General features: G+C 38.4%; 1 protein-coding gene across 2 annotated transcripts in view; it reads right to left on the bottom strand.

Moving 5' to 3' along the window:
- Nucleotides 1-26519, bottom strand: part of LOC120469136 (neural-cadherin) — a 283986-nt gene that overhangs the window by 158209 nt on the left and 99258 nt on the right. For both annotated transcript variants that reach the window (XM_089129359.1, XM_039657904.2), the window contains exons 2-5: nucleotides 23549-23746; nucleotides 13863-14088; nucleotides 6490-6694; nucleotides 491-602 (exon numbers count right to left, since the gene is read on the bottom strand). In XM_089129359.1, the coding sequence (XP_088985485.1) occupies nucleotides 491-602; nucleotides 6490-6694; nucleotides 13863-14088; nucleotides 23549-23746 (741 nt within the window). The remainder of the gene's footprint in view (nucleotides 1-490; nucleotides 603-6489; nucleotides 6695-13862; nucleotides 14089-23548; nucleotides 23747-26519) is intronic.

The raw sequence follows: 26519 nt of genomic DNA, 5'->3' as shown, positions 1-26519 counted from the left end.
CCTGATAATAAACATTTGAAAATCGGACACAGTTGAGTTAGTGGCAAAACTTTTTACAGTTTGTTGTCTTGCATATTGTTGCATATTGGAAAGCAGAGCTGAAATGACATTCAAGATTATTAGTTAAAACATTTCAAAATGCACCTGCAGACAATTTTTCCAGTCAAAAACGTTATCATTGAGGATTTCTATAAAATATTGTGCAAAAATCTCGTCTCGTTCTCAGGCAACTAAACCTGAACCAAACCCCCATTCTAACCCTTATCCTGTAGTAAATGCATGTAGTTAATTATATTACTCTGTACTTAAATGTATAATTACACTGTAACACGGACACCTTAAAATAAAGTTTGACCGGATTTGTTTTAACAAAACACAATGTATGACCTAAATGATATCTGTGTAAAAATGAACACTGGCTACTATTCAAATGTTGTTATACAATGACCTCTAGGTAACAGGTACATTAATGTGCAGACCACAGACTTACCCTGCAGCAGCGACGTTGCGGTCGTGACTGTCTCAGGGACACCATCTTTGCTATAAATGGATTGCATGAACTCTGGAACACAGTCATTCTCATCTGTGATGATCACTCGCACCTGTGAGAAACAAGTGAAAAGGAAGACGGGAGGCACAAAAATAGAAAGGTGAGAATTGTTAACAGAACAATTGGGCAGATCATAAAATCTTGATTTATGAATTACCATCAGGGAAAAAAAGTTAGCACATCACTGTGACTTGTCCCCAGTGTTTCAAGAGGGCTGCTGTTTCAAAAATGCCTTGCCAAAAAAGGCTCTTTTTTAACAAGCATAAAAGGCCATATACAACCACTCTTTATAACCATCACCCTGTTACATAGGCAAGCATTTGTGCCTGAAAATGCAGTTTTGAAGTAGTGAAGAATCAAAACACAAAAAGACAAATGTCCTACAATATCACATGGACATGCCGTAGCTCTCACTCAATTTGTTCCAAAAGCATCAGATAAGCTGAAAGAGGCACCTAATGCCTCCCATAAGACTGAATTAAGCTGAAAGTTGCTGTCTGGAGGAGGAAAAACACTGTTTGAGTGCTTTTTCCCCTGACACTGTTGCTAAAGCTTCCTGGCAGTTGCTAAGTGACTTTAATAACCTATTCACTTCCATTTCAGAGTCTGGAAATAGACATCTAGTCAGAAATGGTCAAAATTGTGACAACAGTTCACAGTCTACAATGTTACTCATATATCTAACTCTAACAGAGACCATAACCCATAACCCAAAAATGAAATGCCTCCATAAAAGACTGAATCAAAAAGAACAAGACAAAAGGATCCCAGAGGGAAAGTTTTTGGATCTCAGTAACTGTCCAGACCCCTATTTTATAAAGGAGTAAAAGACAATGCTTAGTTTTTTCCTTAGTTAGTAAAAACAAATGATAAACAAATACATTGTTTCAGAAAAGAGACCTGATATGGCTGATGCAGGAAAGCAAGAAATCAGCATATTAGAATGATTTGCGAAGTCACTGTAGACTAATGATGCTGAAAATTCACCATCACCGCCATGAATTAAATATTAAAATAGAAAACAGTTCACCTAATTTAAATATTTCACAACATGAATATAATATAAATACAAATATGATACAATAAATGCAGTCTTCTTGAGGAGAAGAAACTTCTTTCAAAAACATCAAGAAATCTTACCGACCACACCATTTACATTATTTACAGTTTTTCTCAGTTGCTTTGGTGCATTTCTCACATCACTATTTACATTTGCACAACAGTTAGTTCAACCTCCACAACATGTAGTCATTTGACATGTGCATGACATCATAGTAGCAGTTTCTCATTCCTTCCAACAAATTGCAAATGCTTTTGGACATGCATCAATTGCTTTCATACAACTCTCTGCTGTTTTATAACATTATCATTTGCTTATGTCATGTCAGTCAAAATTAACTATACTTGTGAATGCTGAATAGTGATTCTATATAAAACTAATAGTCCTCAAACAAATGTTGAACTAGTTGTCTTTTTTTTTTTAAATCTTTTTTTTTTTTTATCCTAAATTGAACAATTTCTCTCAGGTGAACCTCAGCTTTCACTGAAGAGAAGGGATGTGCATGAATGATTTACAGTACTATATATGTTGTATGTTCAGTTCCAATATGTACTGTGATATTGGCCGGTCTGAGTTTCACAAAGAATGGTGTGAAACGGGAAAAACATCCAGTATATGGGAGTCCTGTGGGCCAAAATGCCTTGTTGATGCTAGAGGTCAGAGGAGAATGGGCCGACTGATAGAAGGGCAACTTTGACTGAAATAACCACTCTTTACAACCGAGGTATGCAGCAAAGCATTTGTGAAGCCAGAACACACACAACCTTGAGGCGGATGGGCTACAACAGTAGAAGACCCCACCGGGTACCATTGGAGTATCATCTCCAGTACAAATAGGAAAAATAGGCTACAATTTGCAGGAGCTCACCAAAATTGGACAGTTGAAGACTGGAAAAATAGTGCCTGGTCTGATGAGTCTCGATTTCTGTTGAGACATTCAGATGGTCAGAATTTGGTGTAAACCGAATGAGAACATGGATCCATCATGCCTTGTTACCGCTGTGCAGGCTGCTGGTGGTGATGTAATGGTGTGGGGGATGTTTTCTTGCCACACTTTAGGCCCCTTAGTGCCAATTGCTTATCGTTTAAATGCCACGGCCTACCTGAGCATTGTTTCTGACCATGTCCATCCCTTTATTGCCACCATGAACCCATCCTCTGAAGGCTACTTCTAGCAGGATAATGCACCCTGTCACAAAGCTTGAATCATTTCAAATTGGTTTCTTGAACATGACAATGAGTTCACTGTACTAAAATGGCCCCCATAGTCACCAAATCTCAACCCAATAGAGCAATAGAGCAATAGGGCATGTGGTGGAACGGGAGCTTCATGCCATGGTTATGCATCCCACAAATCTCCATCAACATGCTGAATCACTGCCATGTAGAATTATGAAGTTACGAGGGTGAAATGGGGTCAAACACAGTATGAGTATGGTGTTCCTAATAATCCTTTAGGTGAGTGTATTATTAATTATTATTTGTAGTAAATAAGGGTGTATTTTTTTTTTCTTTTGCACAATGCTGTGAACAAATTAGAATAGAAAAAAAGCATATGCAGTAAAAATGTGAAACATACATATTTAGTGTCTTGTACTCAGTTACCTCACTAAATCCAGTAATGTGTAACTTTACTGTAGTTTTCAAATGGCTGTGCAAATAGTATATAGTGCTTTCTTGAGCATTTTCAGGTAGTGTAACCAATAATCAGATTTTTTTGCAAAGGAAAACATTTACAGAGTAAACTGTCACTATGAAAACGTGACAAAGCCATATATCATAAACAATGATGTCAGGACTTTTCATATTGATGACACATTCATTGACGTGAATACTTGCTTTTGAGGAATGAGCTATCCACAGTCCGTCGGTCGGTCGGTCGGTCGGTCGGTCGGACGGACGGACGGACGGACGGACGGACGGACGGACGGACGGACGGACGGACGGACGGACGGACGGACGGACGGACGGACGGACGGACGGACGGACGGACGGACAGACAGACAGACAGACAGACAGACAGACAGACAGACAGATAGATAGATAGATAGATAGATAGATAGATAGATAGATAGATAGATAGATAGATAGATAGATAGACAGACAGACAGATAGACAGATGGGCTGATGAGTGACTAAATGCAGAGGATGCAACAGGAAAATGTATCTCTGGAATGTCTCACTGGACTTTTGGAGTCAAGAGTGTCTGTCAGTCAGAGTTTTTTTTTTTGCTTTTTCTCTTTGTCTACATGCCCTCTTGCTCCCCATCTGCAGTTGGGCACACTGTGCCACTCACTGTTTTGTAACATTCCCAAGCTATTAGCTAATAGCTGGGATTTTGGCTGGCCTGCCTCAGGAAAGGACAGATGTATGGATCACTGAGCAGCCAAATCAAGTCGTGATGAGGCGAGACTACATCCTTCAGGGGAATTATCCACTTTTTCTGCTCTAAACAATGCGCGCTGCCATGACGACGATGCCGGAAGTCAACTTTCGTCTCGAGTCTGGTCTATGCTTTTTTGCCATGTGTTTTAGATTGTGCCATCCTCGAGAAAAAAAAAAAAAAAACATTCATCAAATATGATCTGATCACGTTATTTTTTTATTAAATCACAAATAAAAACAAAATGAACGTTTTTCTTTGCTTCATAACTTCCAAAGGATAGCTGATGCATGACTGCACGATCTCCCTAATCCAGCAAACATCCGACAGTCTCTATCACCCCGGCATGCTGCAGAATAACAGTACTATAAGGTTAGGCTGGTTAGTCCTTTGACTCCTGTCTACCTCTGCTTTCAAAGATGCATAGTCTATATATTTCTCAGGCCTGTGAGGTTAGGCATAACGTTCCGCCGAGTTTCATTCATGAGACCAAAGTCCAGTCTGCGCACCGTCGCCTCCGTCATCATGATCATCTATTGTTTACTATATACTTCTTATTTATTAAAACCAGGCAATTGGTTGATGAAACATTGATTGAAATTAAGATACAATTAGTGAAAGTAGGACAGCAGGAAGTAGAAAACCGTCCAGTCAGTTGAAGCCGCTATGAATCATGGGAAATGGAACGGGTGCAAAAAAAGGTGGATACTGTATGAGGCATGAATGGGACTGCTGGGTATCTCTTTGATTTCAGCTAAATTGTTGCCCTTCATTTCCCACAGTGCCACAACCTCTCCTTTATTTATTTATTTAATTTTCTTTCAGTCTACTTTCTTTCTTTCTTTCTTTCTTTCTTTCTTTCTTTCTTTCTTTCTTTCTTTCTTTCTTTCTTTCTTTCTTTCTTTCTTTCTTTCTTTCTTTCTTTCTTTCTTTCTTTCACAAGCAATTTTACATAGACACAAATAGACCTCAACACTTTACGCACAACTCAACAACAGTGATATCAAAATGATGGACTCTTAGTCTTAACATCACCAAACAACAGCTAACAGTTATAATAAAAAAATGAAAAAGAAACAACAACCAAAAACGTCAAGAGTAACATAAATAAAGCCAGTGAGTAGTAAAACAATAAGATTATAACACACAAACCGCATAATTTATTCATGTTGTAATGCTGGCAGTTGTTTTTTTAGACAACTGTATTTGGCTAGTTGGGACAACATTTATGGGAATTATGTTGGTCTTACATGCATTTTTACAGAGATTTACAGCAATTCATATTCACTAGTAGCTATGACCCCACATCCAAAATAAAATTGATTAACTGTCTATCAAGCTAGCAAGATTCCTAGCTATCTTTTAGAGCATATAACATTTTTACATAAATAAAAAATGACTGTACGGAGAGCTAAAAGCGTACAAATCTCCGAAATCATGCACTTATAAAATATTTCTGTGGATGAGTGAATGACGTGAATCATTTACTTATGAGTTATGATAAAAAATCAAAACCGTTATTATGGCACATTTAATCGTTTCCCCATACATTTGTTTTACAGCTTTTTATTTTTTTATTATTGATTTCTTGTTGATATACAACCACCTAGAGCAACCTATTGAGACTGTGAAATAAATAAGATATTGAATAAAGGTTATATTTCTACTAACATCAAAAATCCCATATATTACCCATTATATTTTATTGTGAAAGAAATAAAGTTAGTCTTGTGAACCAAGAGATAATGAATCATTTTGTAGTGAACTCACACTCTAAACAGTACTGGATTAACATCAGCAGCAGTCAGACAATCTATAACACTATATAAAAATGACATTTTATATGAATAAAAAATGACATTTAAAAACAGAGCAATTACTTTGAATAATAAAAAAAATAAAAAAATAAAAAATAAAAGTTTATTCTGCACCCCCAGACAGACTCCAGTTTGTTGTACTTTATTCTCTGGTTTGTTGTGTGCAGCCCGTTCTCATCCCAAGACGTCATTTAACTGACGCTTTTGACCTATACGTCAACATCTGACGGTTTAGGGTACCCTTTAACGTCAGTTAGATGACGCTATCTAATCCTAACCCTACCCCAGACCTAAACCTGACCGCGTCATCTAACTGACGCTAAAGGTAAAGCGTCATTTAGATGACGCCCTAGGATAGTCATCTAACTGACGTTAAACCTTAGGGTACCCTAAAACGTTGGATGTTGACATATGGTCAAAAGCGTCAGTTAGATGATGTCTTGGGATGAGAATGTGTTGTTGTGTGACAAAATGTTATCATAGAGAGCACCATCTATATATCTAATACACCTCTAATAAAATTGATTAAGCATCATAGTTACAAAACACCACGCTAGCATAATCATTTTAGGATTTAAAGAAAGTTGATTGTTTGGGCTCTAAGAAAATGGGCAGAGTGTGTGTAAAAATCTTAAATCTGGACCCTGTTCCAGTCTGACTGTGCACCTCCAGCACTCACCTCAGCAGCACTACGGAGACTGTCCTGGTTCTCACTGGCCCTCACCATCAGCAGGTAGCGGTGCTGGTCGCTCTCATAGTCTATAGTACGGGTCAGTCCGATCTCCCCAGTCTCTGGCTGGATGCTGAAAAGACTGCTGGGATTGATGAGCAGGCTGTAAGTTACTGGCTGTTTTTGGAAGGACACTGCTGGAGTGACTAGGAAGCTGAATGGAAAAAAAGACAAAGAGAGAGACAACCTGATTTACTATAATCCTGGTTATGGTGTTCTATAAGTGAGCAAACAACTGGAAAAGAAAGAAGAATGGGTTACCAAGGTAAAGTTAGAAGTGCACCAAAGACTTTTGAGCTAAATTGGACATCTGTGGAATATAAGTTACAATCAAACCAACTTCCAAGGTGAAAGCAGTATATCTTCAACAACTTTAAGCTATAATCACAGAGAAAAGGACTGCAGGCACATGGAGGATTGTTTGTTAAGGGAATCATCCAAAGATAAATGGTCATTAGGGAAAAGATTCATCTCGGGCTCATTGATCGGGTGTAAATGCCGAACAAACAATTCACAGTTTTGTAAATTGTAAAACAAAGCATCAAATAATACAGTTTTGTGCTGGTTATTAAATAAATGATACCTGAAGAAAGAAAGCGGAAACTGAAAGGAATTTCTCCTAATTTCCAATATCCAGATATCTCTCACTCAGAACAATCAGTTTCCTGCTGATGCTAAGGTGCATCTGCCTTACTGATCACTGCTATTATCACTTTATTTCTCATTGTTTAATCACTAGGTCAAATCATGACAAATTCTCAGACGTCTGGGGCCAGGAAAACAAAACAGAGCAATTAAAGTGTATCAGTGCAATTTTATGACATTTTAAGCATTATCAATGAAGGAAAAACTCATAAATATCTAAAAACATACAGGTAGTTAGCAGTAAGAAGTGATAATAGCTGATAACTCTTAATGATAATTATAATTAATGAAACGCATTGATTAATCTAGTGCGATAATGTTCATTTATACATATACTAATACATTTCAATGTACAGCTCAAAACAACAAATATTACAAGTGATCTCCCTAAATTCAATTGAAATTGCAACTTCTGCAGTCTCAAAATTACTCAACCCCCTGAATAGAATCCCTCACAACAGGACAAATCTAGTAAACAGGTGCTGTCTCAAGCACACCTGATGCAACTAATCAAGGGCTTCATTACTTGCACCAGGTGTGCTTGTGCTAGAACACAAGAAACCATGATGATAAATCATAATATATATATATATATATATTTGCTTGCTGAAGGACACAAAATAAGTTATAAAAATTGTTTTAGAAAATAAATATTTTTATTTTTATTTGTGCACTGAAATCCAAGTCTTCAAAATCTAAATGACTTATTTTTGTGAGTAACAGACAACAAGCAGAGTCCCACAATCTTTACAAATTCAAAATGTGTTGCCTCAAGATATTACAACAAAGGTTTTACATTACTGATATCAATATCAATATCCGCTCATCGACTCGCATCTGAAACTTTTTGACTTGCAAATGTCCTGCAGGTTTGCTAACACTCACGCTTTCAGCATAAATCTCACACTCTCACACACATACAAGAAACGTCATGCCCAAATCCATTTTTCTCCCCTCTCAATCCGTTAAGTTTCTGTTGATGACTAGACCACAGCGCATTAATGACAGGAGAGGAGTTTAAGGCCTACAGCTAACATCTGCCTACAACATTCTCACGGCAGTATTCTCTGATCATTGATTCACTGAAAACCTTGCACCTGATACATCAGTTGTGTGTGAAAAGTTCAGAGAGAGTTCAGAGCGTAGGTTCGGAGTCAGAGCCCACTGATGCATGTTTGACAGTTTGGATGACAATCAAGGTAAGAAGATAATAAAATATTGTGCCTTCTCACTAGTGACATACTGTAGCTTTGCCTTATCAGTCTGTGTGCCGAGAGCACAGACTAGTTGCAAACGTTGTCTGACGTGCATTGTGTGGGCTAGCTAATTGCTTAATAAAAATACGCTCTTGGTACTAATTACGTTTACGGCAAATTACAGCAAAACGGGCAAGTGGCATTTTAAAATTCCCCAAATTATCAAAGGTTGTGCAGATTGTGTTGACCCAGCCACACTCAAATGCGGATGCTGAGCGAACCTTTTTTTAGTTATTGGCCTAAGCAAGACTGTCACTTGATGGCACACTGTGATTGGAAGTTCGGATCATTTTACTGAATCGCTTGTTTGATCTCGTTTATTAAAATGAACAAATCTTTTTTCAAGTAATTTCATTCATTTAAAGGGCTTTAAATGTTATACTTTAACAGCCAAATTCCCTGAACACATCCACCTACGCAGTCTTTATAATATTCTGAATTAAGAAATCATTATAATGCAGTCAAAACTAATTTACAGGGAACATAAAAAAATTACTTTACCTTCTGAGTCTTTCATTCCTTTGTCACGTGACAGACGCAATGAACATACTGAACCCTGCTTCAGATACAAACCTCTTGCAGAGGCAGTGAAGCAGGCCAAACTGCTACTGTGGAATATATAAAACAGGCCTAATTTGTGAAACTTGTGTGTTGTTGTTCTCTGGAGAGGTGGAGTAACTATTATGTGTCCCTTTTGTTTTTAAGATTTCATATTGTTTAGATGTTGTTGTTTTACATGTTTGTTATTTGTTATTTAATCACCTCTATCTTTATTTTTTTATAGTGCAATTAATAAATTAATTGTAAATTAAAAAAAAATGTCTTTTGTTGTTGTTGCATAAATCAAGAGTTATACTAAGTAAACAAGGACTGACATTATTTATTTATTTTTTTAAATTAGAGTTAGGGTTACCAAAAAATTTATACGCGCGTGCACTGGAATTTTACGGCCTCACTCCAGCCAAAGCCAAAGTTGGCAACCCTGTGTCCTGTAAAAATGTAGGGACCCACTCGTTATACATAAATCACATTACAATTCGTGTTTTGGTTACAAATATGATTTAGTTTTAATCCAAATAATGCATTTGTACTGAACGATCAGCAATCAAGAGCATGCAACAGAAGTCCCTCCCACCCTCTGTCGAGCCCGTTCTCATCCTTTGGCGTCACATAGGTGACGCCATATGTTATTTCGTCGAAATACTACGCACATGGAACCCTTTAGCATCAATATAACACACAAAACCCAAGGCGTCATAGAGGTGACTGGCATCCTTTAGCATCAATATGAGACGCAGACCCTACCCCAGACCTTAACCTACCCATAACAGTGCGTGTTATATTGACGCTAAAGGGTGCCATTTGCGTAGTATTTCGACGGAATGTCATATGGCGTCACCTATTATAGTCCTTAACTATAACTATATAACTATATAACTTAACTATATAACTATTACATCCTTATGACGCCAAAGGATGAGAATGTGTTGCTCTCTCCCATCAGTTAAGGTTAGTAATGCATCCCCCTTTACTTTATTTGCCATTTACATATTCGACCGGACTGCAAGCTTTCTTGCAGCTCGACAATCTCGCACAACTGTGCCACTGTGCACTCAATCCACTGTGCGTTTTTCGCTTATCAGCTCACGCACCGCAACTATATAGGCATTCAGGGACAGACAGGGACTAAAAAACGTCCCTGGACTTTGACAAGGCCCGGCCTAAAGCAATCGGAGCGTGTAAACTCCAATAACGCCTGCCAACTAGGATGAGTGTCACAAGACTTTAATTGTGGTTACTATTAATTTAATTATTTAAATTAATATATAATATATACTGTATAGTAACCACTACTATACCATCCAAATTATAGCTAAAACGATATTATACAAGCTATTTCACGCCATCTTAAAATAAATGTATTACTCAATAATCTTATGCAGTAATTAATCTTAGCAACTGCACAAATAATATACCACATCTAAATGAAAATAGGCTACACCTTTACAAATGTAACTTCTGTATTCAAAATCTTCAAAGTTTGTAAGCATTAACTGTAACGTAACTAACATTTTGAAAAGTAAAAGCACAACATATTTCTAAATATTAGCTCCTGCTTGTGGCATTTTACAGCTGCTAAAATGCTGAAGTTTAGCTGTTTTAACTACTGTAATCATTAAAAATGTAGCAAGCTGAATATCACTTTCTAACATCATCCCTAGCAAGTAACTTGCAAAGTAATATCTGATTCATTCGGTTCAGGAGTCCTTACATGCGCTTCAAGAGGCACACACGTACACACTAGCACACACACAAACTAGTACACACACACAAGGTCTCTAGCTCGCTCCCTCTCTCTACCGTGTGCGCGCTACGCATGCATGCTCTTCCTCGCTCTAGATTCCGGGAGACTTTAACTAATTTGTGGTTATCAGGGAGCCGCTATCGGTACGCGGGAGACTTCTGGGAGACTTGGGATGTCTGTGACTGCGGGTGTGGCGAGTGGTGGCCCGGCCCGCCGGCCATCCTGGTGTACCGGCCGTTCTTTAATTCTCCAGATCACACAGATGGCCAGTCCGTCCCTGTAGGCGTTACTATATTTTGTTTAATATTTCACTAATTAGACACATTTACTTCATAGAGAGCCTTTTCTTTTATCCCAATTATACTTTCTGTTGTCAGTGTTTCTTTGTCTGGACACAAAAACTGTACACACGGTGCATGGTATCGGTTCATCCCTAAAAATAGCTAATAGCCTATATAATATGGCATATTTTATATTAAAGTTAAATTTTTTTATTATTATTTATATATATATATATATATATATATATATATACAGTATATAAGGCCAGTGTTTCTTACACCACTTACTACTTCGTAACCAATCCTGTCAATGTGCTGGTGGGCTTTAGTATGTCATTACCTATGACCGCTCTGAAGCAGGGGAGTCTCACGAGATGCAAGGTTATCGCGGTATATTTTTCTGTTGATATGAAAATTTGGGTACTTTTAGCAATATAGCTGGTGAATTAGGCATTTGATGTATATTAGAATGTTATGATGAACAATTAGCCTTTCTCCACTGACATTCAGAGTTGTTCAAAGTGTTTCTAAGGAATATTTTTAGAAGGCAGTGGTCTGACTCTGAGATGGCAAACGGGACCATGGTTTATATAACATTAACAGCACATTGTTAATGGAGCAAGGGTGTAGAGTTACATTCAAGCAATTTTAAGGCATGAATATATATATATATATATATATATATATATATATATATATATATATATATATATATATATATATATATATATATATATATATATATATATATATATATATGAAGAGTTCAGATGCAAAAGCCTCTAAGTGCCATTTGAAATTTTCTTCTAGAATGATAATTTTTATCAAGCTTATATATTTAAGTTCAGTGATTTCACTTAAATGGCAATGATAATTACCTATTAATTGTTATTTAAGTGAAATTACTGAACTTAAATATACGAGTTTGATAAAAATCATCATTAAAGAAGAAAATTTCAAATGGTATTTAGAGGCTTTTGCATCTGAACTCTTCATATATATATATATATATATATATATATATATATGTTTGTTTGTTTGTTTTTTCCACTGGAAAAACAGTTTAAATATGTAATTCTGTCAGGACCACTTTCATCAAATACGATTGACAATTAGCATACAGTTTGGATTGGCGGTATCGTTTCCATCTGGATGAGAACTCCCTGCGCATCCATGCAGTCCAGCATGGATAAGAGCAGGGAGAGTACAGTAGCAATAACCCCCGTTAGGGTAAACAGAACAGAACCAACATGAATGGATTGCAGATATCATTAATTCAAGATTTTAAATTAGAACATAATTCGAGAATTTATTCTGATTCAAAGGGAATCAGAATGCCAAACCCTGACTGGGCGAGAGGAGGAGCTGGGGATGGAGGAGGGTAATTAGCTCCTGAGAAACGCGATAGCAGCTGATAATACTGAAGGAGCTTATTTATACAGTGATGGGCATAGTATTCCTACAGTATAGATTCGATAGATAGACGTAGATCAGCTGAGAGTCAACTGATGCGAGGTTAACTAACGTTACCTGTCAGAACTGATACACTTGATTTTTGGTTATCAAAAGATGAAGTTTAAGGCATACAATTATTAATTACAGGGGGACTTGAGTAACATCTAACTCAAACCTTGAAGAAAGAAATGACTCTCCTCAACATGCATTTCAAAAAGAAAAAAAAAAACTGTCTTTTAAATTATACAATTTATTTATGGGAGCTTTTCATCTTGATACATTCAGACCAAATAGAAATAAAGGCAAAATTATGATAATCACGTAGTCAAGCAGTCAAGATTGGCATAAATGCATTTTTGTAATCCCAAAGAAGCTTAACAGTAGACAGGCAGACGCACAAGGGTAAATGTGAATTCCCTTTCAGGTATTGTGGTTATTACAACTCCATTCCCATTGGCAGAGCTTTGTCTGCCTTAGCTGTCTGGCAGATCAGAATGTTTGGCAATAAGATTAACGTCACCCCATTTTTGTGGCATGAGCAATACACTTATCCAAACATTAGTTGGTTAACCATATTTTTTGCATAGTTATGGATGAAGCCAACTACAGTATATTCAGTAAGATTTGGCTCCTATTCCCAAGCCAAGTTTAATGAAAGCAACAATATAATGGAATCACAGGTGTGAATGAGGAAAATAATACACTGCAGCATGCAATGCATATTTAATGACATGCAGCTGCCATAAATGGATCCAGAGGACACTTATTCCACATGTATTGTATTTAGGATAATGTTCTACAAGGCAATGCCTGATTCAATACATCTCTGTTAGGCAGAGCTAATCATGCTTCCCTGTAGCAGCATCAAGCAAGTCATTTCACAGTGACTCATCTAATATCAAAGTGCTACACAATTAACTGACAGCACAAAGACAAAATAATTAAGGGTCTATTTGTCACATATATGTGAGAGAAAGTTAATTAAAAAAAAAACTAAAAAAATCGAATGCTTTTATCAAATGCACTACCTGGTTAACCTTTTGGGGGCTATCTATGCGAGCAGAACAAAGTTCTGATGTTCATGCATCTTTAATGCATATCACAGTAAGCTGACATAGTCAAAGATCATTATTTCATGAATTTTGCATAATGTAGTACACGATGACTCACACAAGCTACGCTCCAGCGAGAAGCAGAGGGCGCGGGATGGCTGTAAGTGCAGTATGATCCTGTTTCTATTTGTTACCCTGATGGATAAGCAGTGTTCTCACAGCGTGGGAGATGCATTTAGGGCGTGCTAGAATTACACATGGAAATAAGATTTGCTGCATTTACGAGATTGGTTGTGCGTTTGTGTGTGTGTGTTATGGCTTTACTTACGGTTGTCCTTCTGGTGTGTTTTCTGGTATGGATATTGTATAAGACACATTGGTAAACTGAGGAGCTCTTGGACCTGCGATGATGGACACTACGGCGGGAGGACTGCGGCTGCCCTGGCGGTCGGCAGCCACCACTGTTAGAAGGTATTCTCTGTCTCTCTGCAGGGGGAGGCCTGTCGTCCGAATGTGACCATTCTTCCTGTCCACCTCGAATCTCCCATCACCTCCTGTTGTAAAACAACACTTATCAACCTCACAGACTTGAAAATGAGTTCTTAATGTCAATATGTTGAGCACACGCACATTGTTGCTGTCGGGCGGGAAACCTTGTATGTCCAAAACCGCTACTTTTCAGAAAAAAAATAAAAGTATTTTAAATAATTTTAGGGTTACATTTTTGTAAACCTGCTTTGACTGTAACCCTGCTTTGACACAATAACCCTAAAGGCACTAGTGTGGCGGTCTACCGGCTTTTTTTATTTTTTTATTTTTTTAAACAGATATAAAGTACAATTTGAAAGAGATGGCTCCTCTCATCAAAGCTTCTGCTCTTTGTGACAAGTTTTGTAAACTCGCCAAATATATATACAATCTACTCACTATATATTCAAACACTTACATAAATGAACTAAATGTATAATACATTACTCTGTCTTTACAGTGTTTACCACTCGTTTATTGCACAGTGTGTGGTATGAAGGTTTTAGCTGTGATGCTAACTAATCTAATGAACTAATGAACAAATGGAAATAATTGACTTGTCTTTGATTTTTTTTTTTTTTTTTTAGTCATTCAATTCAACATATTATGTACAACTGTGTCTTCAAATTGCTGATATTAATAATTTAGCCGATGCCTGCTATTGTCATTGGTGTTTGTTATGAATAACACAAGCCTTTTACTGGCCAATAAATATTATGTTCTGAAAGAATATAATGAGCTTTGTTCTTATTGTTTACCCAGGCAACACTGAATTACAGTAAGTTCCCTGCACCATATGCAAGTACTTTATTACTATGAACTTTTCTGTGTGAAATTGTATTGTTTGACTGTGTACTTGTTTTTTTTTTTTTTTTTTTTTACTATTTATTCTCTGAAAATCTGTTATCATGCTCTCAAATCTCATTCATGTTATTTTTCCATAATAATAAAGTAAAATAATATCAGGTTTGGTGCCATTAATGTTATGCATTTTTTTCTTATACCTTAATCATTTGAATTTGAATAAAAGACATTTGAAATCTGAATTATAATTTCAGACAAGTTTAGTCTTTTTAGACAAACAAACGAAAAAAATAAAATAAAATAAACTATTATGTGACTTCAGTTTTCTAACTCGTTTAGTACCTCACATGTCCCTTGTAAAGATTTTATTATTGATCATATGTTGCAGTAAAAGTTCGATCGCATTTGTGAATTTCTTAAAATTACACAGGCAAAAGAGGTCTATTGTCCATTGTCAATAGTGTAGCGATGTATAAAGCACAGCTCAGTCACTTTCAAGAAGCTTTCTGATGGTCAAATCCATAAAATTCCAATGACCATCTTGGTGCCATAGTTAAATTTTTGACCACAGACAAAATTGCAGATTGTGTGGATTATTATGGACATGACTGGAATTCACCATTGAAAATTCACAGAACAACAGCTAATTTTACTGCACCTTAACACTGTTATAATGGGAAATGTTTTCTGCTTGTTGTGAGATATAAGGAATACTGTTTTGTTGAGTATTTTCTTGTGTATTTTCTATTGTATATACATGGTTGATTATTCATGTTGTTTATGTATTATACAATTGTTTTGTGTATTCTATTAATTGACATTAAAGGGCACCTATTATGGAAAATTCACTTTTACATGGTGTTTGAACATAAATGTGTGTTGGCAGTGTGTGAGCAAAACCACCCTAGAATGATAAAATCCACCCAGTGGTTTTTTTACAATCTCAATAAATCATATGCACTGTGTCAGAACGAGCTGTTCTGAGATTCAGCTCTTTGTGACGTAGAACGGGAGACAGGGGGTTGATTGACAGTGTGGCTGTGGCCTAGACCCCGCCCTCGGTGATCTTTACACATCATCCTCCATTACCTGTTATGTCTCTTGGAAACATAAGTGTTCTGTCGTGGACTCGTGGGTTAATCCTGTTGTTGTAGCTTAAAAGTTAATCCTCAACTGTGGATCGTCATCTACTGTTTGCGATCCACCGTCACATCCAGTAACAGTAAGTGTGTTTTATGATTTTTGAGCAAATAGTCTTTTCAGTCAATGCCAGCCAATTCAACAACAAATGCGTCTAAAGTTGTTGTCGTCGTAGGATGTCTGTGTAGGCTATATAATTTAAACCTTGTTTGTATAGTGTGTAACCACACGTTTATATATATTTAAAGATATTGTATTAAAAACTGCATATATGTTGTTGTTCTGTATGTTAGCCATCTCCTCACATTTGCCACAGAAGCACCCCTATGACAAGTAAACATGACGCCACAGGTCCCCGTCCCTCGCATAAATGTAATTTCGCTTGTACGTAGCAAACTTGATCACAGTATGTGTATGTAATTTCAAAAAAAATGCGCCAGCATTAGTGTTTATGTGTGTCTGTGTGTGTGTGTGTTGCACATGCCCATCATTTCAAAGGGAACACGATTACAACGCTAAAGTACATAAATGTATCAAATAACCATACCGAGACGTACTGGTCCATTCTCATTTATGTTTATTCTGCCGGAGTCTCTTCGTGCTATTTATATATCCCGATTCAAACGTACGCTGAATGACATTCAAAACAGCGCGTCTCTCACTCTCTTAGCCCTTCTGCTTACCGACTGCCATAGGTATCAAGTTACGCCCTCATCCAAAGGCAGGGCGGGGATATGCAGCTCATTTGCATTTAAAGCCATATACCTCCGAAACAGGTCATTTTTAAGCAGGCCCCAAAATGACATTTTCAAATGGTTATAATAAATTAACTGTGGGGTATTTTGAGCTGAAACTTCACAAATACATTCTAGGGACACCAGAGACCAATATTACATCTTGTAAAAAGGGGCATAATAGGTGCCCTTTAAGTCCATGGAAGTGTATGTATTAAAATTGATCAAAAAAATGTAATAAACAATTGTTATTTTGTATTTGGTTCAGTTAGATTATTATTATAGAAATTAATGGGAACCATAGTAACATGAACAACAACAAAAAAAAAAAGGTTCCTGGAGGCACCCAAAACGGTTCCACACAGTGCCTAAAATAAGAGTTCCTCAGGAAGCCTGTGTGGTTCCTCAGAGGACCGGCCCTTTTAAAGGGTGCCTAGAGGATCTATAGACTGTCCTGCCAGTGAGGCAAAGTGAAGAACCCCAAAAGGTTTCTCCAGGCACCTTTTATTTTTACAGTGTACTGTTACCGTCTACTAATTAAAAATAGCCATAGTCGATAATATGTGACAGATTAGTTAAGTCACACAGCAAGCTTGAGCTTCACACGCACTGCAGCTGCAGACACACAAGAGAATCACACTGGAAGCGTTTGTACAGTGGCTCCAAAGCTCCATATACTGTAAGTGATAATTTCTTTACAAAGACAACTAGCCTATAAATGTGTTGCTCATTTATAAACTTAATAGTCTTGAACAATTGTTTTAACATGGGATGTGTACAACATTCACGTGTAAATGGTAAACACGAAACACAACCAAGAAAACAGCTCTAATCATGTTTTCAAAACATGTTGACAAAACAACAAACTACAGATAAAAAACCCTGCAAACTCGGGTTTGATTTGGGTAGTGCTAGAGTCTATATAGGCTACCTGTACAAATAAACATAAAGAAGATTATATATCATATTTTTTGGCTATAATACACCACACTTTCACCCAAACTGAATATTTAAAAATAAGTTTAAATGGGTAAATCTTCTATAAACATTTTGGATTCTTCATTTTCTTTTCTGACATACTTCAGTTCTTGTTGAGACATGCTTATGCTGTGCATTTTGAGCACTTTTTGCGGGAAATCATATTTGTTTTGTCCATCAATAGTATGCTTTCACTTTAATTGAGCTTGAGCATTGTAGCGCCAAAACCCCCGCTTCGCTGTTGCTCACCTGACGCTCCCGCTTGACGCTCACATGCTGCTTCTGCTCCCAGTATGACCACACTCATTGGTTAATGTACGCCACAAAACAATATGCGCTGCTCACGCTTGGCCGAGAAACTGTCGTAATGCAAGTGCAGGTAGGCAGACACCGATTGAGTGTGTGACCATGCACTCGCACAAATGTGCACAAATGTGACCATGTCAAATTGTCACTCGCACTTTCTTAAAAAATGGTCGCATTTTGTCTCAGTCTGGAGCCCTGATCTAGGGTAATGTTTATTTCTACATAAACTACTATATTTTCAGCATAATAACTTGTATAAATTACTTTCAATGTATTATGAGCAAATATGATTGAATAATAGTATGTTTATAAATGAACAAACCTTGATTAATACGTAAAATAAAATGATGAATGTTGTTCATTGTTACGCAATGCAGTGGTTTCCAAACCTGTCCTGGAGGACCACCAACACTGCACGTTTTCGTTGTCTCCCTAATCAAACACACCTGATTCAACTCATCAGCTCATTAACCCATGTGATAATGAACTGATGAGTCGAATCAGGTGTGTTTGATGTGTTTGGGAACAAGACACTGCATCGAGAATCGACACTTTGGGGATGCTCCCTTAGCGTGCGTCTCTGACGTAAGAATGAAACTAGTCCAATTCTGATTGGTGTTGCTTCATGACGTAACATGTGACGACATTACCGGAAGCATAAAAGCGGCGCTGGCGCAACAAATACCAGTCTCGCGATGAAGCAAGACTCTAAGCTCTAAGGTGGCAGAACGACGCAGTGTCTCGTTCCGTTCTCAGGGAACAAGGGTTATAGTCATAACCCGAGACGTTCCCTTTCGAGGGAACTCTACACTGCGTCGAGAATTGACACTTTGGGGAACGAATGCCCACTAGCCCACGCAACAAATTGACCTGTCCCGGAGTGAAACTGACATAGGCACTCAACTAGGACGAAAGCACATGTGTGCCAGGCGTACTAGTGAGGTGTAGACTAAAAAAATCTGATGAAATTGTTTGGAGAAGCCCATCCGGCTGCCTCACAAATCTCATGAATGGGAACTCCTTCATGAAGGGCCATAGAGGATGCCATACCTCGAGTAGAGTGAGCCCTAATAGCCAAAGGTGAAGGTAGATCACACACCCTGTAGGCTAGAGTAATAGCCTGAACTATCCAATTACTGATAGTCTGCTTAGAAGCAGGTCTAGGTGTGTTTTGGGTCACCCTTCTAGGTGACCCAAAACACACTAGAAGTTGGTCCGACCTCCTCCAGGAAGAGGACCTCTCAAGGTAAACTCTTAAAGCTCTGACAGGAAAAAGCAAATGGAGTCTTTCCTCTTCTGCCGATACATGAGGTGGAGGATGAAATGCTTGAAGAACCGCAGACTGAGCCACATTAGATGGCACCTTCGGCACATAGCCAGGTTTAGGGTGTAAAATGGCCGGAACTCCTCTAATCTATCAGGAGTGACACTAAGTCTGAGAACCATACTCGGGCCGGCCAGAACGGGGCTATCAGAAGAAGACTCATGCCCTCTTGACGGACCCTCTCCAGGACTCCTGGAAGAGGAGCTATCGGGGGAAAAGTGTACAGGTGAAGCCTCGGCCAAGCCTGTACCATGGCATCCAACCCCAGTGGGGCTGGAAGTGAGAGGAAAAACCAAAGTGGACAATGGGACATCTCTCAAGACGCGAATAAATCCACTTCCATTGGTCCAAACCTCTCTCATAATAACTTCACTACATCCGGATGAAGTCTCCATTCCCCGGGCCTCAGCCCCTGCCTCGAGAGGATGTCTGCTCCCTGATTCGGAACCCCTGGGGTATATATTGCTCTGATGGATAATATTTTCCCTTGGGACCATAAAATTATATGATGCGCCAGTTTGGATAGAGGGTGCGTTCTGAGCCCCCCTTGTCGGTTCAGATAGGCTGCCACTGATGTATTGTCCGAACATATCAAGACACGGTAACCCTTGATGTCTGGAAGGAAGCTCCTCAAAGCCCTGAACACAAGCCAACATCTCTAGGCAATTTATATGCCAAGAGCGATGATGGTCCTGCCATAGACCCCTGGCAAAGCGGCCGTCCATGACCGCGCCGCAACCAGTAAGGGAGGCGTCTGTTGAAACGGTTTTCCGGCAACATGACGCTGCTAACACTGGTCCTTGGGACAGAAACCAAGTTTTCTTCCAAATTACTAGGGAACGAAGGCATCTGCGCGTAACCCTGATCATACAGAACGGATTTCTCCTCGGGGAAAACCCCTTGGCTTTCAACCACCACAGAAGGGGCCTTATGTGGAAAAGACCCAAAGGTATTATGTTTGACGGCGCTGCCATGAGGCCCAGTATTCTTTGAAATTGCTTTACAGTGCTCAGTTCCACAATATCTGCTGGTGATGGACCCTCGCCTTCATTTAAATCTCAGATCGGCCTGGTACGCCTGCAAAATAGCCAATGAATGCAGAGACGCACCAGCCCGACCAGTCGGCATATATGCCCTGCAAACCAATGCTGATGTTTCTCTACACGGTTTGCTGGGCAACGCCAGGGTTTTTAATGAAGATGCCGCTTCAGGAGAAAGATAGCTCGCTAATGCTTCCTCAATCTGTGGCATCTTGCCTCACACCCACAACATTGCTATAATCGCATGATGTACCGTGTGAGATGCGAGAGGAGTGGGGTTTTTTCCCAGGATCTCGTGATCTCTTTATGGAGATCTGGGAAAAATGGCAAACCCCGGCGCTGAGGTTGTGATTTGTGCTGCAGGAATCTCTCATCTAATTTACTTTGACGAGAATCTTCCTGCTTATCTCGTGGCCAGCTGATGTTGAGTCTGGCCACAGCACGCATCACAACCTCTACCAACTCCTCGTATGTGGGACATGAGCTGGCGAGTTAAACTCATGTTCCTCACTCCCGATGCTGAGAAAATCCACTTCCTCAGAAGCGGATAATTCCAACACCGGGCACTCGTCACGGACAAAAGAAGCCGCAGGGCGGGTTTCTGCACCATGAGCGAGCGTTATTGAATCTGCAGATGAAGAACGAGAAAGTGCCTCGGAAGTCTCATTCTCATCTGCGAGATCCTTTTGTGATCCCCACGATCTAATCCTCTGCGCCACCTCAACGGACGCAAGACCTGAACCGTGGGGATCGCGAGCTTGGCCATCATCATTGAAGATAGCCAAGTGGGAGCGCAGCACTCTCATTGGCAGTGCTTCACAGTGTTCACAAGCAGCCCCCTCAAGAGGTTGTGCGTGCTTGTGCGTGCTGCACTCCCAAACAATTCACAAAAAGCTGATGTGTGTCCCCACCCGTGATGTATCTAGGGCAGGGGTGCACACATATACTGAATTGTTCACTCGCCATGATATAATTCTCTTTCAAAAAGACAAACAACACCAAATAGACAGGGACAGTTTAAACACAGAGCGCTTGCTGAAGAGCGACGTTCATTTCAAAAGTTGGACCCGGACCCGGACCCGTGCAGACCCGAGAAATGACATGAACGTACTGCCCTGACCCGACCTGGACCCGTCTATTATTTGAAAACTGGACCCGAACCCGGCAGGAAGACACAAACCCGACTGGACCCGATTGTCACATATTATTTCACACGAGTTGCGAAAAATAAAACTTTTTGTCTTACCTAATTTTAGTAGGCGTCGTCTCGTTACTGACTGACTGATGCATTAATCCACCGACAAGAAAGTTCTATCCATGTTATTTCTCTCGTTATTCCAAGCTTAATCCACTCATTATTTCAGCTTTAAAAGTCCACTTGATGTCACGGTGATGGATGACAAATGCAACCTTGCACGTACATTCTGACTCGAGTAAACTTGCATAATAACTTTAAAGTCCCCGTGAACCGGAAGTTGCAAACGATTTTTCTCCAGTGCAGTGACGTATTTCCAAGTGAAACTGAATATTGAACAGAGGGCAGGGTTTTACTCTAGCGCTCCTCCTCTCCATCTCTCGCTCATAGCAAACTAACGGTTTGAGGGGAGTGGTTAAGCGTTTCCCCACCCAATTTGTGAAGCCTACGTCATCAGAAAAAGAAACCGTTCCAGACCGGAAGTAACTTTTCAGATTTTGATTAAAGATTACTAAGGTAAAACATTTTTTTTAATATATATTCACTTGCACGGATTAATTGTTTACCACAAGACTAGTAATATGCGCTAACAAAGTAAATAGGTTCAATTTTGATTTCACGGGGACTTTAACTGTTTGCCCTTTTGAATAACGATTGTTTGTTGCTTGTTCAGCTGGATCATATCTGTGCTCTCTGCTCTTCATTGAGTCTGAATCTGACCACCAAAACTTTAAGATTAGACAAGACGGTTCATCTATATTATTATAAACATTGGAGAAAATGTAAAGCGCGGTTTGGCGGAAGCTCTGCTTTGGTTGCCATAGAAACATGACACGCGCTTGAGATTGTGCTCCGATCGCACGGGTATTACCCTACAAATCGCTAGACGCGTATAATTACATAGTTTGTGGGCATGTTCAGACGGTTTTATATAGCGATATAAGCGATGACTTTTGTGTGTTAAAAGCGGAGGTTTTACCGAGCCAGCGCCAGGGGAAAAAAGACCTCTATATACAAAGCCTGGGTCGTGATCAACAAGCGGGAAGGCTAACGTTACATCCATACTGCAAATTGCACCAGCATGGCAGGGTAACGTTAATTATTTATCATATTGGAGACGGATGCACTGTAGACTGATTGACTTGATGGTTATATTTCCCTAGAAAACTGTCATGACTAGGCTACTAATCACTTACCCAGCATCCGTCACCTTTCCTTCAGGGTCATTATTGCTAAACTAAACTTGTGTCTGTCATTTCACCAATTATCGCTGAGATGTGTGGAAATCGCGTCAGTGCGTGATGTAAAAAAAAAAAAAAAAACATAAAAAAACTCATTAAGACACAACACACGGTTAGAACAAGCATGCACAGTGTACATAGCCGATGTAAAAATAAATAAAACAAAAATCATAGTAGGCATAGTATTTATCGTTAGTATTTATCGCAAGTTAGTATTTATCGACGCAACAAGTAGGCATCCGGTAGCTGGTTTAAACTATGGTTACAGCACGATGGAATGAACTTTTCTGACCCCGACATGCGCACTGCGCACCGCATTTTTTTCTGTGACGTCAACCGTAAAGGGGTCTATAGCATTAATTTGAAATAGAAACAAGCACTTTAAAATTACAAATGTCTTTACTGTTACTTGATCAATTACCTCTAAATGCCATTAGAAATTTTCTTCTAAAATGACCATTTTTATCAAGCTTGTATATTTAAGTTCAGTAATTTTACTTAAATGACAATCAATAGGTTATCTTCATTGCCATTTGAGTGAAATTACTGAACTTAAATATACAAGCTTGATAAAAATGGTCATTTTAGAAGAAAATTTCAAATGGCACTTAGAGGCTTTTGCATCTGAACTCTTCATATGGATCCTTGCTGAATAAAAGGTAGTTAATAAAAGTGAATTATACACACTAATTTATTAAGGAGCCAGATATGAAAATCTACTTACCATCAGACATGAAATATTCCACCTCTCCATTGACGCCCTCGTCACCATCTCTGGCTTGAAGCTTGTAGACTAGTGAGTTTGGTGGGGCACTAGCAGAGACCACACTCAGGAAGGGGAAAGGGACCATTGTCCATTCTGGGGCATTGTCATTGACATCCAACACCGTCAAATCCACTCTCACTGTGTACCAGTCTGAACCTGTAAATCAGATCTTCCATTAGCAACTGTTTTGAGAAATGTGTGTATTCATAAATGTTATAAATCAAAAAAAAAAAAAAAAAAAAAAAAAAAAGCTATTTTGAAGTAGCTAGTAAAGGTTCATTTTAATTGGGTGTTTTGTTTGGTATTTTCAGTTTGTGACACAGGACAAAATATCCCATTGGCCCTGAATAACTGTGTCATGATATGGGTTTCTACACAGCATGGCCTCAGTGTATAGTTTCAGAAACTTAGGTTCAAGTTTTGATGTTTATTTTCCACCAAAAAAAAATTGTGAGATACAAAACATCACAGATGCAGAGAAACATTTACATGCAAGTTGGAGAGAATGGCAGATACTAATGAGTGGAGTGTTTTCCTCATGGCGGCGCTTGCTACGTTTAGCTGCTGTGTCGCCTCATTAAACATTCCTTCCTTATCACAATCATCGCCTTGCAAAGCGACAGAACTGAAAACAGTCTCAGCACACATTTATGGACGACGCGGTATCATCATGGAAATGCATGAACGAAAATGCTAAAGGACAAAAAGAAAGAAACACGTGTCAGCCATAAAGCAGAAACAACCCGCCGGTGTCTTCTCTCCTTTGTGTTACTTTTCAGACTTGTTAAATCGGCCCTTCAAATGCATCTCCCCATTTCCATTTATTTCGTGTTTTTTTTCCCCTCTTTCTCAAAAAAATTCCTCTTTGTTCTCACTTTTTTTTTTCCCTGGAAGAGGTATAAATAGTGGGCTGTCTGTTAGAAGATGTGGAGTGACAGAGTCACAGGCTCTTTGATTCCCCAGGTGATTGGCTCTTTCATTGCCTGTGACAGCACACCTGCTGCCTTACACTTTGCTGGGAAGACAGAGAAGAGCAAGAGCAAGAGGGAGAAAGGCCGAGCAACAGAAGTGGGAGTTGGTAGGGAAGGCTTAGAAAAAGATTAACTTAAGCTCCAGGTTTGGATCAATATAAAATTATAATTAATAATAGATTAATAGATAGAGGAGGTGGGCAAGTGAGAGCCATATTAAGATCAATATATATATATATATATACAGTATATATATATATATATAAAGAGAGAGTGAGTGAGTGAGTGAGTGAGTGAGTACTGTATGTTGGTGTGCGTGTGTGTGTAGGTGTGTGTGTGTGTGTGTGTGTGTGTGTGTGTGTGTGAGAGAGAGAGAGAGAGAGAGAGAGAGAGAGAGAGAGAGAGAGAGAGAGAGAGAGAGAGAGAGAGAGAGAGAGACAGTGTAGAAAGAGAAAGTAAATAACTCTCCAGTGTATCAGGAGTTTCTCTCAGATAATCCAAGCTCACAACAGACTATAAGGTAACTATTTTTTTTGTAGACAGAACACACTGCAAATAACAAAACATGTTTTTGACCCAACCACATCCAGAGCATGCATTTAAACATAATAAGGTCATTACCTACAAAGATACATAGACATTAGATGATTATTGCCTCTGAAATGGTAAAAAGAGACAAACATATGACAGTTTTGCTTGTCAAGAGGGAACTATGGCTGCAATCTCAAAGTATATCACACTGACAGCATACATCAAGATATTTATTTCTGTTATAAATTCAACCTCACAATATTTGATATTAAATAATATCCACAGCCACAAAAAAAAAAAAAAAAAAAAAAAAAAACTTCCACTGTGTCAAATATATTTTATTACATTAAGGAGCCTTTTATCCCTTAAATAACCCTTACATTTGGTTTAAAGGTTGGTCTCCTAACTCAATGTCTTAAGGTTGATTCAGAGATGGCAATTTATTTTTACTTGAATTAAAACTCAAACCGAATTACAATATAATTGAATGAGTGTGTAATTATAATTGTATAATTGAAAAGCGTTTCATAAAAAAAAAAAAAAAATTGTTGGCTTTTATGGTGAATGCTTGTAATATTCCTCATTTTTAAGTGTCTTTGAATAAAAGCATCATACAAATGAATAAATGTAAATGTAGCATGAAAACATTGTCTATTTCACAATAGTGTAGTGACACAAATAAGAAAACATGGGTGGATGACTTAACCTTAAACACTTGACTTTTAAGAAGCTGTCACAGTCACATTCAGTTTGTTATAAGTTCTTGGACTTTCAGGTTTATTTACATTCATGTGTTTCTTATTCTAGTTTCCCACCACTCATCATTCACCATGGACACTAACACCAATCATCACAGCTATTTGTACAGTAATTGTATCATCATCATTTAAGTTAATCGTTGTGCTCACTTAAGTGTCCAGTGTTGTTCGTGTTACATGTTTACATGCTGTCTCTCATGTTGCCTGTATGTTAAATAAACCCTGTGTTATACTGTACACTCATCATATTTGTCTTCCGTCAATTTAAGCATAACAACAGCATTACATAATAAATAAGAATGCATGAGCCACATTTGAAGCCCCTATAAAACAGCCAATATATATTATTCACAATTCCACACCTATGACACATTCAATAGAATGATCAAAACAAAATCGCTTCAATTATAACCATTAAACTCGACAATACTGGAAGGGTCTACAACACAGCATGGTTTTTATGGTCATATATATATATATATGAAGAGTTCAGATGCAAAAGCCTCTAAGTGCCATTTGAAATTTTCTTCTAGAATGATAATTTGTATCAAGCATGTGTATTTAATTTCAGTGATTTCACTTAAATGGTAATGATATTTACCTATTAATTGTTATTTAAGTGAAATTACTGAACTTAAATATACAAGTTTGATAAAAACCATCATTAAA

Source organism: Pimephales promelas, chromosome 1 (genome assembly GCF_988280905.1).
Source record: "Pimephales promelas chromosome 1, fPimPro1.hap1.1, whole genome shotgun sequence".
Taxonomy (NCBI): Eukaryota; Metazoa; Chordata; class Actinopteri; order Cypriniformes; family Leuciscidae; genus Pimephales; species Pimephales promelas.
The sequence above is the reverse complement of the archived record's forward strand: the minus strand, read 5'-3'. Positions and strand labels throughout refer to the sequence as shown.